We start from the raw sequence: 15,664 nt of genomic DNA on the forward strand, positions 1-15,664 counted from the left end.
GAGTTTTCTAGTTTACTGCAAAAAGATGTGGATACTTCTATGCAATTCTTTAAATTCAGTGTCAACATTTAAAAGAAAACTTCTGTAGTTGCAAAATATTTTTACACTAATGGAGTTTGATTTGTTTGACAGATCGGATAGGTGCAAATATTTGATATTCTGTACAAAACAAAGAAAAATCTTTCAATATTCTCAGCTGTACTGCACACTCAATCTAGTCATTGTGTTGTATACCCAAACATTTTTAATTCTGCCTGAAAGTATTTGATAAACTGATTTCTCTCTCCAATAGATAATTCATTAGCTGGAGAAAAGGTGTCAACCTCGTCAACTCTGTATCATTAATTTTAATTTGTGATAAATAAGTCACTGGCAATATTAGAAGACAATTAGATAGAAATCTGTCCTCTGTTGTATATGTAAAATATGTAACACTTCAATTTGGAAAAACAGTGTTCAAATCACAAACATAAGGAAAATGCTTGTTTGATGCATACAACAGAGGGCAACCTTCAATCCTAACATTTTGCAAGCTGTTACTGTGTAACACCTGTATAATTCCAAAATTAGAACAATAATACTTAATTCAAAAATTGCTTATTTCTTTATATTGCTTCTGTTCCTTTTCAACCATGAGCTTGAATAAGCATTTACTTGTTTTTTTAGAATTTAGGTTTGAAATATTTTGTTGCAATTTTGAAATATTCTGATTTCTTTCTAAATGTTAACAATTATTTCAACCCATTAAACCAGTCCATTGTGAGGGCAGAGTGCATAGCTCATGGTCTTGGCTAATGGTAAATAGAAAATTTCTAATGGAGCATGCTCCTCCTTTAAAGATAGACTTGATATTGAATGTTGATGTAATCATGTAATCTCATCATAGTATCCCAACTACAAACGGAAGTTGAAAATGTTGCACTGCGGCATTTCTACATGGCCAGCTTACAACAGGATACATGTTCTGATATTATGGTGATGAAGCGTACCACAGAAAAATTGGAAGCAGAAAAATTACAGGCAACAAAGCTGAAACAGAAGCAGGTACAACAGATCACAAGTCTGTCTTAATTGTTATCTCTAAGAGAACATTGGATCCCTTCATTGCGAGCATGTAGAAGCCGAGAAAACAGGGGAAGGAGTGCACCCATACTATCCCATCAAGCATCTTCTGTACACCTGTGGCAGAGCCTACAGATTTCACATTGGCCTGAACATCTACCTTTATCTGTAGAACAGGGGCAGAAACAAGTCAACCTCAATCCCAAGGGACTGCGTAAGAAGAAGTATGCTTGCGTCATTAATGGCACATGTTCCAAATAAACATGTACTGAGTGGGAGAAAACTAATAATATAGGGAAGTAGAATAATCAGAGAAACCTATTTGCAACAAATGTTCATCACTTGTTACTGAAATTTAATAAGCAGAGCCGCTTTGAAATGAGTTATACCTTTTAATCACAGAATAGACAGTCACTTAACTTAGCAGATACCTACTCTGCTGAATTTGTATCCGACTTGTCACTGGGAGTATTATTATCTCAACTTGGAAGAACTTAACTTTTAAAAGTATTTTTTTTCCCTTTCCTTTTGTGGAATGATGTCTAGAACTCTGAAGAACTTCTTCCCCTAAAGACTGTCATGAATAGGAACTTAGCGTTAAGTGAATAAAATGTCAACTTTCCCATTAACATTATGCAATGTTGCACCAAGGGTTTGTGATAACTTACTCAATTTAAAAAAATACAATTTTTATGCCACCCAGTATATTCGATTATTTAGTAAGAAGCTTACCAAAATTGGCATTTCCTTTTGTTTTAGGTTTCTTTCTGCATCAGTTTTATAATGTTATGAGATAGTTTTGGATTTCCACAGTAAATTCAATTGTTACACCAGATATTAATTTAGGAATAGTTTTATATTTCTTTCTACCAGCTCCTGTACTTTTTAATGTACTAAGCATTAATTTTAAAAAAATTGTCCTTGTTTTCTGTTAAAATCATGAAAAAAAGCGTTTCCATATATTTCAAAGTGTTTGCAACCATTTCTTGTTGAAGACCCTCCCATCTGGAAATCGGGCCGAGCAGTTCCTGTTACAATTCCATTCTAGCTCTTGTGTCTTTGCCCCATCATATTTTGCATGCATAATGACATCGTCAACTGCAGCATGTGTTTTTGATATACCTGTGAAAATTGGATCAAAAGGTTGTAATATGTTACCTACACAGTAAAATTACATAAAACTATAAATGAATTAAAGGGTCCCTGCTGGGACATTATTTTCATTGCTGCATTTTGCCTGTTTGATTGGTAGCCTATCTACCGCTCTAAACATTAATTCCCATTTCCACCAGCAAGAATGATTATTCTTTATTATGGAGAAATGTGATTCCAGTTAGAATATAAATAAAAGCATGTTGTCAAAGAACAAGAGTCTGGAAATTGGATTTCATCCATTTTTGGTGTGCTAAATGTGCATTTTATTTTGCTCCAATGCAAGATTAGGCATCACCATTAAAAAAAATAGTCCATCACTATTAAATTTGGACATCCTTATTTTTGAGAAATCACTATCATGGATGGTGTCAAACTTCTTGAGTATTGTTGGAACTGCACTCATTCAGGTAAGCAGAGCATTCCATCACAGCCCTGGCTTGGTAGAAATGGTGGAGAGGCCTTTGAGTGTCAGGAGGTCAATCACTGAGGTTACCCAGCTTCTGACCTGCTCTTGTAGTGTTTCTGATCAATGATGATCACCAGCATATTGGTGGTAGACTAAACTTTCTCTTGGAGGTGGCCATTTCCTGGTGCTATGATGGTGCAAATGATATCCATACCTAACTGTTGTCCACTTAGAGTCCGATGCATTATGTAATGGCATTCAATCCCAAATGTTGACACTACTGTTGTGATATACATTTATGAAATATGGAGTTCATGGAGTGTACTTTGAGATCTGCTGTATGATGGGAACAAAGCTGTAGATTCATCCATGCCACTTTCAGAATGTAATTTGTCTGTTCTTGATGATGCTTTGCTGCTCTGTCCTGTGGAGGCCCTTTGCTTGGGCAAAATGGGCAGCCACCTGAGGAAAGTATATAGTTGATTTAAGTACTTAAATTGGAGTCCTGTGATATTAGTAGTTTACAAAATAATTGCGTCTCCCAGTTTTCTTCTTCAGGACTGAGGGTGACTTGCTTCGATTCCAGTTTTGTAGGTCTCAGATGGCTGATGAGGACAATGTGGGAACTAGAGATGAGACTGGAGGTTCCTGATGGGGCAGGCAGATGGGTAGTTTGTCAGTTGATGTGCCCCTTCCACAGGACTTCTGTGTGTTCTCAGTGCATGGACTTGAGGTTTTCAACACCATTAATATTTCTCCTTCTCTATTTTGAGCAGTCATGGGCAGAGATTTCCAGGAGTCAGTAGGGATGTTGCATTTCTTTGAAGGGTCGAGTACATCCTTGAATCGCTTGCTCTGTTCACCTGAAAATTTCTTCCATATCAGACCTTGGAATAGAGTGTTTTGGGAGTCGGCATGTGATTGATGTGTCCTGCCCAATGTAGCTGACTAAGTGTAATGGGGGGCCCAGTGCTGGGGGTGTTGACCTGGGAGAGGACACTGATGTTGATTTGCTAATCCTTCTGGTGAATTTGGAGGATTTTTCAGAGACAACATTTGTGGTATCTTTTTAGTGCCTTGAAGTGTCTGCTGTAGATAGTCCAGGTCTTGAAAGTATATAGGAAGGCAGGAATTACTGCTGCCCAATAGACCATACATTTTGTGCCAGGTCTGCAGTTTTTACCTTAGGTACCCTTTTCCTCAGTCAATCCAAGGATCTGCTGGTGAATTAAAGGTGATGGTGAATGTTTTTAATTGGCCAACAAGAAGAAAATGTCACTTTTATTTTTATGGGGATGGCAGGCATAGGAGTTTTAACCCTGGTTGCATAAAATTAGTGGGGCCACACTTGCTCCTGATTCACCATCCACCACCCTTCTTCCCACCACACCATATGAAAACAGTACCCTAATTTATTCCTCAACCAACAGTGTTGAAATAAGCAGATTATCTGATTGATACCATTTATGGCATCTTACTATGTTCAAATTAGTTGCAGTGTTAGCCTGTAAAGTACAGTGATAATGTGGAGGAAATCCCTCATTGGGCAGCGAATGGGTCTCTGAGAAAGTGAAAGTTATAACACAAATGTAGTTTGTCATAAAACTTTGCTTTGTGAAAATACTAAAAATTAATTGTGCTTTAGGACATGTTTGTAGACCGTTTGGTATCTCAAATGGATGCGTTGCAAGAACAAATTGCAATGTATGAAGCCCAGTATACAGCACAAGTAGAAGAAACAAAGGCAGCAAGGAATACAGTAGCAGAGGTGAGATAATAATCCTTGGTGTACCTACAACCATCTTCAATTTGCATCTAATTTACTTTGTATGAAGTCACTTTTGTATTAAAAAAACTTGATATTTTTGACATTGGTGTGGTCAAAAAGAGTAATCTTACTACTCTATATTTTTGATTCATTTTTATTGAATTTTATTTCTAAAATTCCCGGTGTCTTTTGTAAATGTCATTCATTTGTTACTGATATTATTCCATTTTTGAATTAGATTACCAAAATAAGATAAGGATAAGATCTATATTAGTCACATGTACATTGAAACACACAGTGAAATGCATCTTTGTGTAGAATGTTCTGGGGGCAGTCCGCAAGTGTCGCCGCGCTTCCGGCGCCCACGTAGCATGTCCACAACTTCCTAACCTGGATGTCCAATGATGGATGTGATCATGCGAGGCCCCAACTAGGAGTAGTCTCCAGATTGAATGGGAGACAGAGAAGGAGAGTGAGAAGGACTCCACACCTGTCCCTGCTGCTCTGTCAATAAGGTTATATTGTTCCTGGTGGAACACTTGGTTAAAGAGGAGGTTGAGGTGTTCACACCGTGTACATTACTCCAAATACATTTATAACTGACACAAAGAGGGGAGTCCATAACTCCTTTATAATATGTAATTAGGATTTTTAAACCAATATGTGGTGAAGAAGGCAGGTGGCATGCTTCCCTTCATAGGTCAGGGCACAGAAATACTGTTTAGGCTGCACTTGGAGTATTGTGTGCCACTCTGGTCACCACACTATAGGAAAGGTGTGAATGTGCTGGAGAGAGTGCAGAGGAGGTTCACCAGGATGTTGCTTGGATTAGAGGACTTTAGTTATGGGGGAAGATAGGAAAGACTAGGCTTGTTTTCCCTGGGGTGAAGGAGGCTAAAGGGCGACCTGATAGAAGTATGTAAGATTGAGAGGCAGAGATAGGATAGATAGTCATAATCTTTTTCCAATGGTAGAGGCATTGAAAACAAGAGTGCAAGGTGAGAGGAAGGAGTTTTAAAGGGGAACTGAGGGGTAAGGTTTTTTTTTACAGAGAGAGTGGTTGATACCTGGAATGTGCTGCCAGAGGAGGTGGTGGAATGAGATACAGTTACACTTAAGAGACATTCAGACAACACTTAAGTAGGAAAAGCATAGAAGAATATAGTCCTAATGTGGGCAAATGGCATTAGTGTAGATGGACAAAAAAGTTGGCATGGATGTGGTGGATCAAAGGGCACATTTTTGTGCTGTATGACTCTGTGGCTAATATTAACTTTTTTTTTGTTTCCTTCACCTTTATTTCAAACAGCCTTTAGTTCAAAATTTTCTTAAGTTTGGTTAAAAATTCTCTGAATCCAATTTTTTTTTAAATGTTTAAGATATCTGTGTAGAGTCTACTTTCTTTCTGTTATAATGAATAGAAAGAAAGTAGAATAAGAATAAATGAACCATTTTTTTTTCCTTCTAAGGCTGTGACTAGTGACATGCTACATGAATTGGTACTGGGGACCTAGCTATTTACAAACTGTAGCAATGATTTCGATGAGGAGATTGAATGCAATATATCAAAGTTTGCTAAAAATGCACAGCTGGGTGGCAGAGTAGGCTTTGAGCTGGTTGTAGAGGCCCCAGGGAGATATAGACAGGTCTTGTGAATGGGCAAGGACATGGTAGATGGAATAGAATGTGGAAAGATGCGAGGTAGTCGACTCTGATAGAAAAATGTAGAATGGTGAAATACTTTTTAAAAGGTGAGAGTTTGAAGGTTTTGGTTTTCAGGAGACCTGGGTGTCCTTGTATGTGAATCACTGAAATCTAACACTCTAGAGAAACAAGCAATGAAAAAAGTGTTATGCTGGCCTTACTTGCAGATGATACCTTGCTCCAATTACAAAGGACCCCAGTGAAACCAAATATAGAATATTGTGTACAGGTCTGGTCTCCATACCTTTAGAATGATATACTTGCAAATGAAGGGGTGCAGCAATGATTCCTAGAATAATTCCTGCAATAGGGAGGCAGGCAGTCTTTTGAGGAGAGGTTAAGCAGCCTGGGTGTATACTCTCAAGTTTGAAAGAATGAGAGGTGATAGCATTGAAATATACAAAATACTTATTGGATATTACACGCTAGATGCAGGGATGATGTTTCCCATGATTGGGGTCTCTAAAACTGGAGGTAACAGTCTCAAAATAAAGGGTAAACCATTCAAAACAGATGAGAAGAAATTTCTTTACCTGGGGGCTAGCAAATCTTTGGAATTCTCTAACTAAGAGGGCTGTGGAGCCTCAGTCATACAGTGTGTTCAAGAAATGGATTCAGATACTAAGGCGATCGAGGGATATGGCGCAACACACAAAATGCTGGTCAGCCAGCATTTACGGAGGGAAATGTACTGTTGACGTTTCGGGTCGAGACCCTTTATCGGGACTCATTTTTCCTCCCTAGATGTTGCCTGACCTGCTGAGTTCCTCCAGCATTTTGTGTGTTGCTCCAGATTCTAGAATCTGCAGTCTCTCTTGTGTCTTCATGGGATATGGAGTTTGTGAAGGAAAATGGCACTAGGGTAACCTACTAGCCATAATGTTATTGAATGACAATGAATGATACTCAGGACCAAATTGCCTCCTCTTGGTTCGATTTCTTATGTTCTGACTGCCAGGTAAATTTTATTGTCAGGAAATACTTACCCAATATCTAACTCGTTGTTTTACTCTTTCTGATATTTAATTATATTATTCTTCTTATTGAATCTGTCAAATAATTTCCTAGGCCAGCATGGAGATTGTGGCAATTAACCTTGAGAAGAAGCAATTATTGGAGCAATGGAAGAGTAGTCTAATTGGAATGCAGCGACGTGATGAGGTCTATGCTGCAATGCAGGAAGCTGTCAGGTAGGGGCTGGAATCCAATTGTTGTGATAACAGTTCAGAAATTTTCATTAATTTGTTGACACATTGATGTATTTTGTTTTGAGTTATTGTGTTTAGTTCTACTCTTCAACCAGTATTAGATTTCAAATATTTTTGGGCTCATGGCTGCTAAATACCTGATTGAAAATAATGCAATTTATTATTGTTATCACAACTGTTTGCAGATATTAGACATCGACTGCATGGCTTTTTTCTAAATTTCAGACCCCTTCTGAGAAATGAACACCTTTAATTTCTGATTTGCTTGTTAGTGTTTCCACTTGCATTGATGTTAACAGATGATGACATCAATTTATTTGCAATGTGATGTTACATTACAAAATAGATTGCATATTTTAGCTGACTGCACATCTGTTTCAGTCTCCAGCCATCGGTATACTTGGGGTAGTAAAAAAAAATGAAAGATCTATGCTAACAAGTAGCTACAAAATATCATTTAGTTACTGAAAGCTTAGCAAAAAGTATTTATGGACCCAGGTACATTAAATTTTGTGCTCTCTTCAAAAGGTGAGAATTTTCCTATCTACTCCTATCATGGAATTTGTATATTCTATATACACTTTCTTAAAACCACTCATAACAATATACTGTATATGAGTATTGCATCGATTGTTGATATTCAAACTAATACCTTACATGGTCTTTGAAAACCTAGTGTGTTTGTCAGTCATCAACCTGTAATCTCATAAAATCTCTGATGCAAATCTGTAAGCATAATTTTATAGCTTGGTTTTCTCCATGTTACATTTTATGAATCTTTTTCTAATGGTTTTGCTTTCTTTATCCAGACAGGCAAAGCAACAGGTAGAAACACTGAAGACTGAAATACAGGCCTACAAAAAATTTATCATGAAGCAAGAAGAGCAAAATGAGTCTCTCACCATGACTCTGAACAGATTGTTGAATGACATTAACATGACCCAGAAACTGATTTTGCAGAATCTGGCAAAACAGGAAGGATTAAAGCAGGAATATAGCACCTATACTCGGACACTACAGGAGACAGAACGTTTGCTCAACAAAGCTACATCAGTAAGAGCATTGTCATCTTGAATACTATTAACGGTTAACATTAACAAATAGAAACCAATGCAGTATCTAGTTACCTCTGTATTTTCTGGATTCAAATGATCAAATCCTAACTGAAATTTTGTTCCAGGAAAGTCAGTTTCTAAGTGTACCATTTGAGTATTCAAGGAACAAAGTACAGTGCTGGTACAACCTCTGAACTCTAGTTTATTTTCTCAGCTGTTAATGTCTAATATCTTTGGCTAATAAAATTTTGTTGCTATTAAGTTCAAATGACCTTTTAAATCTGAGGCATACAGCCAAAATAACATTAAAATTATTGACCCACTTGTCATGAACAGGTCACTATGCCTTGGCCCCAAACCACCTTGGTTAAATTGGAGGTAGTATTTACTGAGATTGGAATTAGTGAGTTTGGAGTGATATTTTGAGTCAGTCATATGTGATATGAAACGCTTATTAGCTTAAAGTGGAATAATAGTCTACATTTCACAAATGCTTTGAATGATGTAAAACTAAAACTACTAAAAATAATCGATGAATGATCCTTCAAAGGAAAATGAAGAATGGACCTTTAAAGTTGGTTTTATCTAGTCATAACTGTTTCTTTTAAATTTCAAAATACCAAATTTCAAGATTGTCTCACATTTTGTACTTAGGACCAGAACGTGCACCAAAATGAGGTCAAAGTGCTGCGACTACAAACGGAGAAGGAATATGCAACAAAGGTGGAACTGGAAGACAAGATTATGGCAAAATTACAGAGTAAATTAACCATGAATCAGGCACACAATTACTTGAAAAACCTGGCAAACAAGCTTCGAATCCGAAAACGTCAACTAGTATGTACATTGTATACCCTGTAAAACTTTTCCAATTGCTAATTCAAAAAATATAAGCAAAAACTAATTAAGTATTTTCTCATGATTAGGTTTAATACAGAGGAAAAGAGCTCATGCCATTAAGGGTAATTTATTAGCATAGAGAGGATTGGCTAACTAACAAAAAGGTTAGGATTAATGGGGCCACTTTCACTTTGGCAAGCTATAACTAGTGGAGTGCCACAGAGATTTGTACTGGGGCCTTAATTTTTACAGTCTACAGTTATGACTTTTCAGCTGCTATAACCAAATTTGCTGAGAAAGATAGGTTGGAAAGCAAATTCTGAGGAGGATTAATAGTCTCCAAAGAGATGCGGATAGTTAGATGAGTGAGTAAAACTTTAGCAGAGGTGTGGATCTGTGAAGTTATCCACTTTGGAGGCAAAATGTAATGGAGGGATATTGTTTAATTTGACAGAGACCACAGGATGTGTTGTTTAAGGATGCAACCGTAGCAAATGAGAGCTATGTCATTATTTGTCTCTCAGTAGCTACACTTGGTTTAATTGTGGTTGCTCAAGTTCGGATGGTACAGCAAACTGTTATAAAATGAAGACATGTTAACTACTGCCTGTACTGGGATTAAGTCTGCATATCGTTTATTGTATGGTCATACACCAACTTGGCATTGACAAAGTAGAATACTTTCTGGTCATGCTACGTCTACAAGGTGGCATGTGATGCTAGCTAAATCAATGGTAACCTGCAACATGAGGAAACTTGCAATTCTCTCAGATCTGGATGCTCACTCTGCTCGCTGCAGTATGGCAGACGTAAATGCAATATACTGTGGGCTCTCGAAACTGAGTATATCTTTACAACTATGTAACTGAGAGATATTAATATGTCTAGCATATTAATACCTCATTAGAATCACTGTGACAGTCAATAGGAAGCTAACAACTAACCTTCAATTAAATAATTAAGCCTTTAAATAGTGCTGGTAGAAGGGCATACAAGCTGCTAAACAATTATTCAGTTGTGTGAAGTTGGCTGGAGTGTCAACCTCCAATTTGGATGCATTGTCAACAGATCAGCATTGCACCATGGTTGATTTTGTGACCTGCCTATTCTGCATAGTTTTGGTGTGACTTAGTGATGCATAAACTAATGTCTCTACTATTTTGCCATCGGCATGACTTCAGCTACAAATATGTACACTCACATCTCTCACCATATTGGAACCAATTTATCACATGCACTGTTCAAGAACAGGAACTTTGTAGGTTAGTTTTAGAATCCATGTTTTACTTTACTTCACAAAAATATGAAAAATTGATGTTATTCCTGGATGTTATATCTATTTCTTGATCTTTAAATCACTAAACTTTTTATGACAGGCAGCCAGTCACATCAAAAGACCCTTGTTCTTTTGGGTGTCCATATGGTCACTCCTACGTTGGCTCACTTGCTCTTGGATAAAGCTTGAAAGTATATGGATAAAATGTTCTTTTTCCCCAATGTTGCACATAGCTTATTGTGAAATAAATTATAATTATGGGGCTATCTACATAATTAGGATCCTTTCTCACTGATGAGTACTTCATCCAATGTTAATGTTAATTATCAGCAAAGCTACAAAAAGAACTATGAAACAGTTCAATGCTTTTAATTTAGTGAGCTAAAGGGAAAGAGTGGAAGGAGTAGGACTGGGGAAATTGCTCTACCAGGAGCTGGCAGAGACCAGATGGGTTAAATGATCTCCTATTTTATAACAACGCTCCATTTCTATGTTATTCAGCACAGTGCTTGCAGAATTTATACTGAAAAACTTGTACTTGCATGTTTCACTGATTTTTTTTTCACGTCAGTGAAAAGCAAATAAAATACTGTTTGAATCAACCATTGCACAATCTACTTCCAACAATATTAGATATCAAACAAAACCAAAGAAAATTTTGATTTTTTTTCAGTGAATATCTGAAATAATAAATGAGCTAGTCATTTTGGAATGTAATTTGCAGTATTTCCTTTTTTTTAATGGATAATATAAAAATGATAAAAAAAATACTGCTTTCAGTTGACAGAATGTTAAAACATTTCTCTGAGTCTGACTCATAATTGCCAGCAATTCCTTAGTGAGTTGCTCGTATTTCACTGCCATAAATGCAGGCAAATTCAGGGTTTCACATTTGCACATCCAGACCTATATTTCCCAATGAATCTGTTATAATGCTCTGCAGTTGAGCTGTGCATGGACTGCAGCAGTGGAGCACAAACTTGCTGAGATCCTCTGGCATTCAACACTAGAGATTGTGTTGCATATCCTGTGCTTGGTTGTACCAGGCATTGAATCTGTGAGCTCCTTTATTTCAGTGGATATTTTAAGCTGTGAGGAAGAATGGTAAGAATAAGTCAAGTTATTTGAAAAGCATTTAAGTAAATGAAATAATTTAAAAAGACTTAAAATGCTTTTGTAATTAAAATACCTTAGATTTTATAGGTGATTTTTGTTCTAAATATATTGTTATTTTTTTAATTACTTATTTCATTTTTAATAATTTTGAATATTTTTGCATGTCAGGGACATTCCAAACATTGTCACTGACTGGGTCCATGATGTTCTGAGCCTGAAATTTGGGTTTGACAATCTGAAGCAGTTGCTGAATAATGAGGAATCCAAGTGTCAAGTACAGATAACAATCACCTCTCAGCAAAATCCAGGCCAACATCTTTTAATCTCTGAAGCCTGGACTGCATGACATTTGCTAGTATTAACAGACCTGTACAAATAATGGTTAGTTGAGCATCCTATTTGAAAATACAGGAAGTGGCACAACTAATAAAGTTGCTGTCTCAAAGCTCCAGCAACCTGGGTTCAATCCTGACCTCAAGTGCTGTCTGTGGGGCGTTCCCTGTTCTTCCTGAGACTCCATAGGTTTCTTCCAGGTGTTCTTGTTTCCTCCCACAATCCAAAAATATGCAGGTTGTTTGATTAATTGGCCACTATAAATTGCTCTTAGTGTGTAGATGAGTGGTGGAATATTGTGGGGACCTGAGGGAGTTGATAGGAGTGTGGGAGAATGAAATGGGCTTAGTGTCAAAATGGGTGCTTGATGGTCGGTGGGCCAAAGGGCCTGTTTCTGTGTTGTATCCCTCTATGACTCTGACAAAATAGGATGAAGCTCCTCCCTAAAGTATTCTAAGTGTAATTGAGCTGAAGACTATCATCTTAAGAGAAGATAAGATTTCTTTATTTGTCACATGTACATCGAAACACACAGTGAAATGCATCTTTTGCGTAGAGTGTTCTGGGGGCAGCCTGCAAGTGTCGCCATGCTTCCGGCGCCAACATAGTGAAAATAAAATTATGTATAAAGTGTCTTAATTCAATGCAAATTGAACAATCTCTGTGAAAGAACAAGATTAACGATATTACTTTATGTTTATTGATGCAGCATTCACATTTTTCTGATTGTAAATATGCAATAAGAATCAGGCATTGAACTATTGGCACAGCACTGTCGTTCACTGTGCTGCTCACAACAAGAGCTTCACTACATGATAGTGTCTTAATTAATCAACATCATCAGCTGCAGGCTCACATCAGAAAGGAGAAAATGTAAGATTCCCAGAGTACAATGTATGCTGTAACATACAACAGTGAATCTTGTATTATTAGCCATTCATCCTACATATTTTGGCTCACCTCAAGTATCATATATCAAAAGAACTTACAAGCATATACAAATTTCAATGCCTTTAGCATCATTTGTTTGGAGACCTACAAACTGGCATTGTTAGCACCATGAGAACTGTACTAATACCCCAATGCAAGATGCCAACTTTTACAGTGTTGCTAGTCTTCTCATTGAGCCATTGGAAAGGGAGTTTCATTTGTGAACATTTGTGTACCTACCTTTTAATGGCTACAATTCAGGATATTTGTGTTACCACGTCTTTACTTGAGACAAGAAGAAGATGTTTCATTGTAGAAAATTGTCATTCTCTCCTTGACACTTACAAAAAAACTTGCATAATAACTTTAATAAAGTCCATTTAACTATGCAAATATAAGGTTTTTTGTTTGGGTATTTAATTATTATTAATGAACTATTTCCTGTCTGCTTTACAGGAAATTGAATATGCAAGCACAGAAAATGATTATGCTCAAATAACTTTGGACATAAATGATAGAAAAGTGGAGCTGAGCAGACTGCAGAAAACTCTGAAGGATCAGTTCGATGAATTGAATGAGAAAAACAAAGTTATCTCATTGAGTGAAAAGGAGATTGCAAAACGGATGCTTGTCATTCAAAACAAACAGTCAGTTCTCAACATGCAAAACAAGAAGATCGCACAGCTGATAGCAGAAATGGGAGTAAGTTCAGAAATTAATGTAATTTGTTAATTTATGTGAACTTTAAGGGATAGAATAGTAATTAATTAATAAGTTTTCCAGTAAAATCTATCTATATAATTTTAGTATAACTATAGAAAATGCTGGAAATACTTGGGAGGCTAGGCAGCATCCATGGAGTGAGAAACGGAGTTTATGTTTCAGGTTGATGACTTTTTATCAGAACTATGGAAAGTTAGTGATAAAACAAGTTTTATGACACAGAGAAGGGATGGGAGAGGGATGGAGTGGAAAGGAACAATAGAGATGGCTTGTCGTGGATGGAAGACAGAGTGACAAAAGAGGTGATAATGCAAGGTACAAGAAATAGCAAAGGAATAGGTGAGCAACAAAAGTTCAACCTTGAGGAGGTATAAGTGGGAGAAGAGAACAATTATCTGAAATTATAAAAAGGAAAAAAATCTCCAAATGCTGGAAATATGAATTCATATAATGCATGCAGTAAATGGCAGGGCACTGGAGAGTGTTGTAGAACAGAAAGATCAAGGGGTACAAATACATAGTTCCCTGAAAGTGGCAACATAGGTAGACAGATTAGTGAAGATGGCATTTGGCATGCTTGCCTTCAACAGTCAGCATTAAATGCAAGATTTGCGACGTCATGTTACAACTTACAAGACATTGGTGAGACCACACTTGGAGTATTGTGTGGAGTTCTGGTTGCCTAGCTATAGGAAGTATGTCATTAAGCTGGAATGGGTGCAGAAAAGGTTCATAAGGATATTACCGGGACTGGAGGGCCTGAGTATAAGGAAAAACAAGCTGGGGCTTTTTATCCTGGAGCATAGGAGGCTGAGAGGTGACTTCATAGAGGTATGTAAGTCATGAGGGCATAGACAAAAGTGAATTGTCATCATCTTTTTCCCAGGATAAGGGAGTCTAAAATTAGAAGGCATAGATTTAAAGTGAGAGGGTTAAAGATTTAAAGGAGCCTTGAGAGGCAAGTTTTTCCAAACAGAGGGCAGTGTATATGGAACAAGCTGCTAGAGGAAGTGATAGAGGCGGGTGCAATTAAAAGACATTTTACAGGTACATGGATAGGAAAGATTTAGAGGGAAATGGGCCAAATGCAGGCAAGTGGAACTAACTCAGGTAGCAACTTGGTCAGTATGGACAGGCTGGACCAAAGGGCCTGTTTCTGTGCTATATAACTCTATGACACTCAATGACTCTATATTGGGAGTGATGATAAGTTGAAATTATTGAACTCAGTGCTAAGTCCAGAAGGTCATAGTGTGCCCGATCAAATTATGCTCTGTTGTTCCTTGAATTTATGTTGAGCTTCAAGGGAACAGTATATCAGACTAAGGACTGAAATGCCAAGGTGGAAACGGAATGGCGAATTTAAATGGCAGCTCAGGGTAAAGTTTGTAAATCAAATGATGGTGCTGTCCAAAGCTCACTCTTTAGTCTTGATTGTGCCCTGCAGATGCTATCTAACCTGCTGAGTATCTCTATTTTTACTTCAAGTTTCCAGTATCTGCAATATTTTGCTTTCAGTTTGTATGAGTAATATTTAGTCTTTGAAAATGAATGATTATAACTTTTATAATACACTTGTTTTGACTTGGAACTGTTTAGTGAAAAGGAAAAATATTGAAAATAAAAGATGCTGGTAAGTTCATATCCAAATATGTGTAGTAACTAGTGGATTACTTACATTCACATTATCAGGGCAAAGATAATTCTCAACCTTTTCATTCTTTGTAACCTGCCCATTATGAATTTTATCTCAGTCATCTTTCCATTTATCTTAAAATAAATCAGGAAAATCTTTGAACTGAAACTGGATGTATTTGATAAAAATCAAAACTAACTAAACTGTATTGCTGAATCTTGAAAAATTATGTTTATCATAGGTACTTCGTGTGCTTAGACTGCACAGTCCAAATTTAGCTCAGTATCACAGCCAGAAATACTATTAATGAGTCCAATGCCTTAAATCAGAAAATAATTAGAGAATATTATTGAGGATAGATAAGATTTTGAAAAAGACGATTTGATGAAAGTTTAATTAGAATTATTTTTGTAAAAAATGAGCTCAAGCCTGTTTTGGATGTTAGAAAACAT

At 36.9% G+C, this 15,664-nt stretch overlaps 1 protein-coding gene across 3 annotated transcripts in view; it reads left to right on the forward strand.

Moving 5' to 3' along the window:
* The window catches only part of ccdc40 (coiled-coil domain containing 40), a 106,186-nt gene that overhangs the window by 74,787 nt on the left and 15,735 nt on the right, over window positions 1–15,664 (forward strand). For all 3 annotated transcript variants that reach the window (XM_052033212.1, XM_052033211.1, XM_052033213.1), the window contains exons 9-14: window positions 887–1,044; window positions 4,269–4,391; window positions 7,164–7,285; window positions 8,113–8,356; window positions 9,013–9,195; window positions 13,310–13,555. In XM_052033212.1, the coding sequence (XP_051889172.1) occupies window positions 887–1,044; window positions 4,269–4,391; window positions 7,164–7,285; window positions 8,113–8,356; window positions 9,013–9,195; window positions 13,310–13,555 (1,076 nt within the window). The remainder of the gene's footprint in view (window positions 1–886; window positions 1,045–4,268; window positions 4,392–7,163; window positions 7,286–8,112; window positions 8,357–9,012; window positions 9,196–13,309; window positions 13,556–15,664) is intronic.

This window comes from Pristis pectinata, chromosome 18 (assembly GCF_009764475.1).
Source record: "Pristis pectinata isolate sPriPec2 chromosome 18, sPriPec2.1.pri, whole genome shotgun sequence".
Lineage (NCBI taxonomy): Eukaryota > Metazoa > Chordata > Chondrichthyes > Rhinopristiformes > Pristidae > Pristis > Pristis pectinata.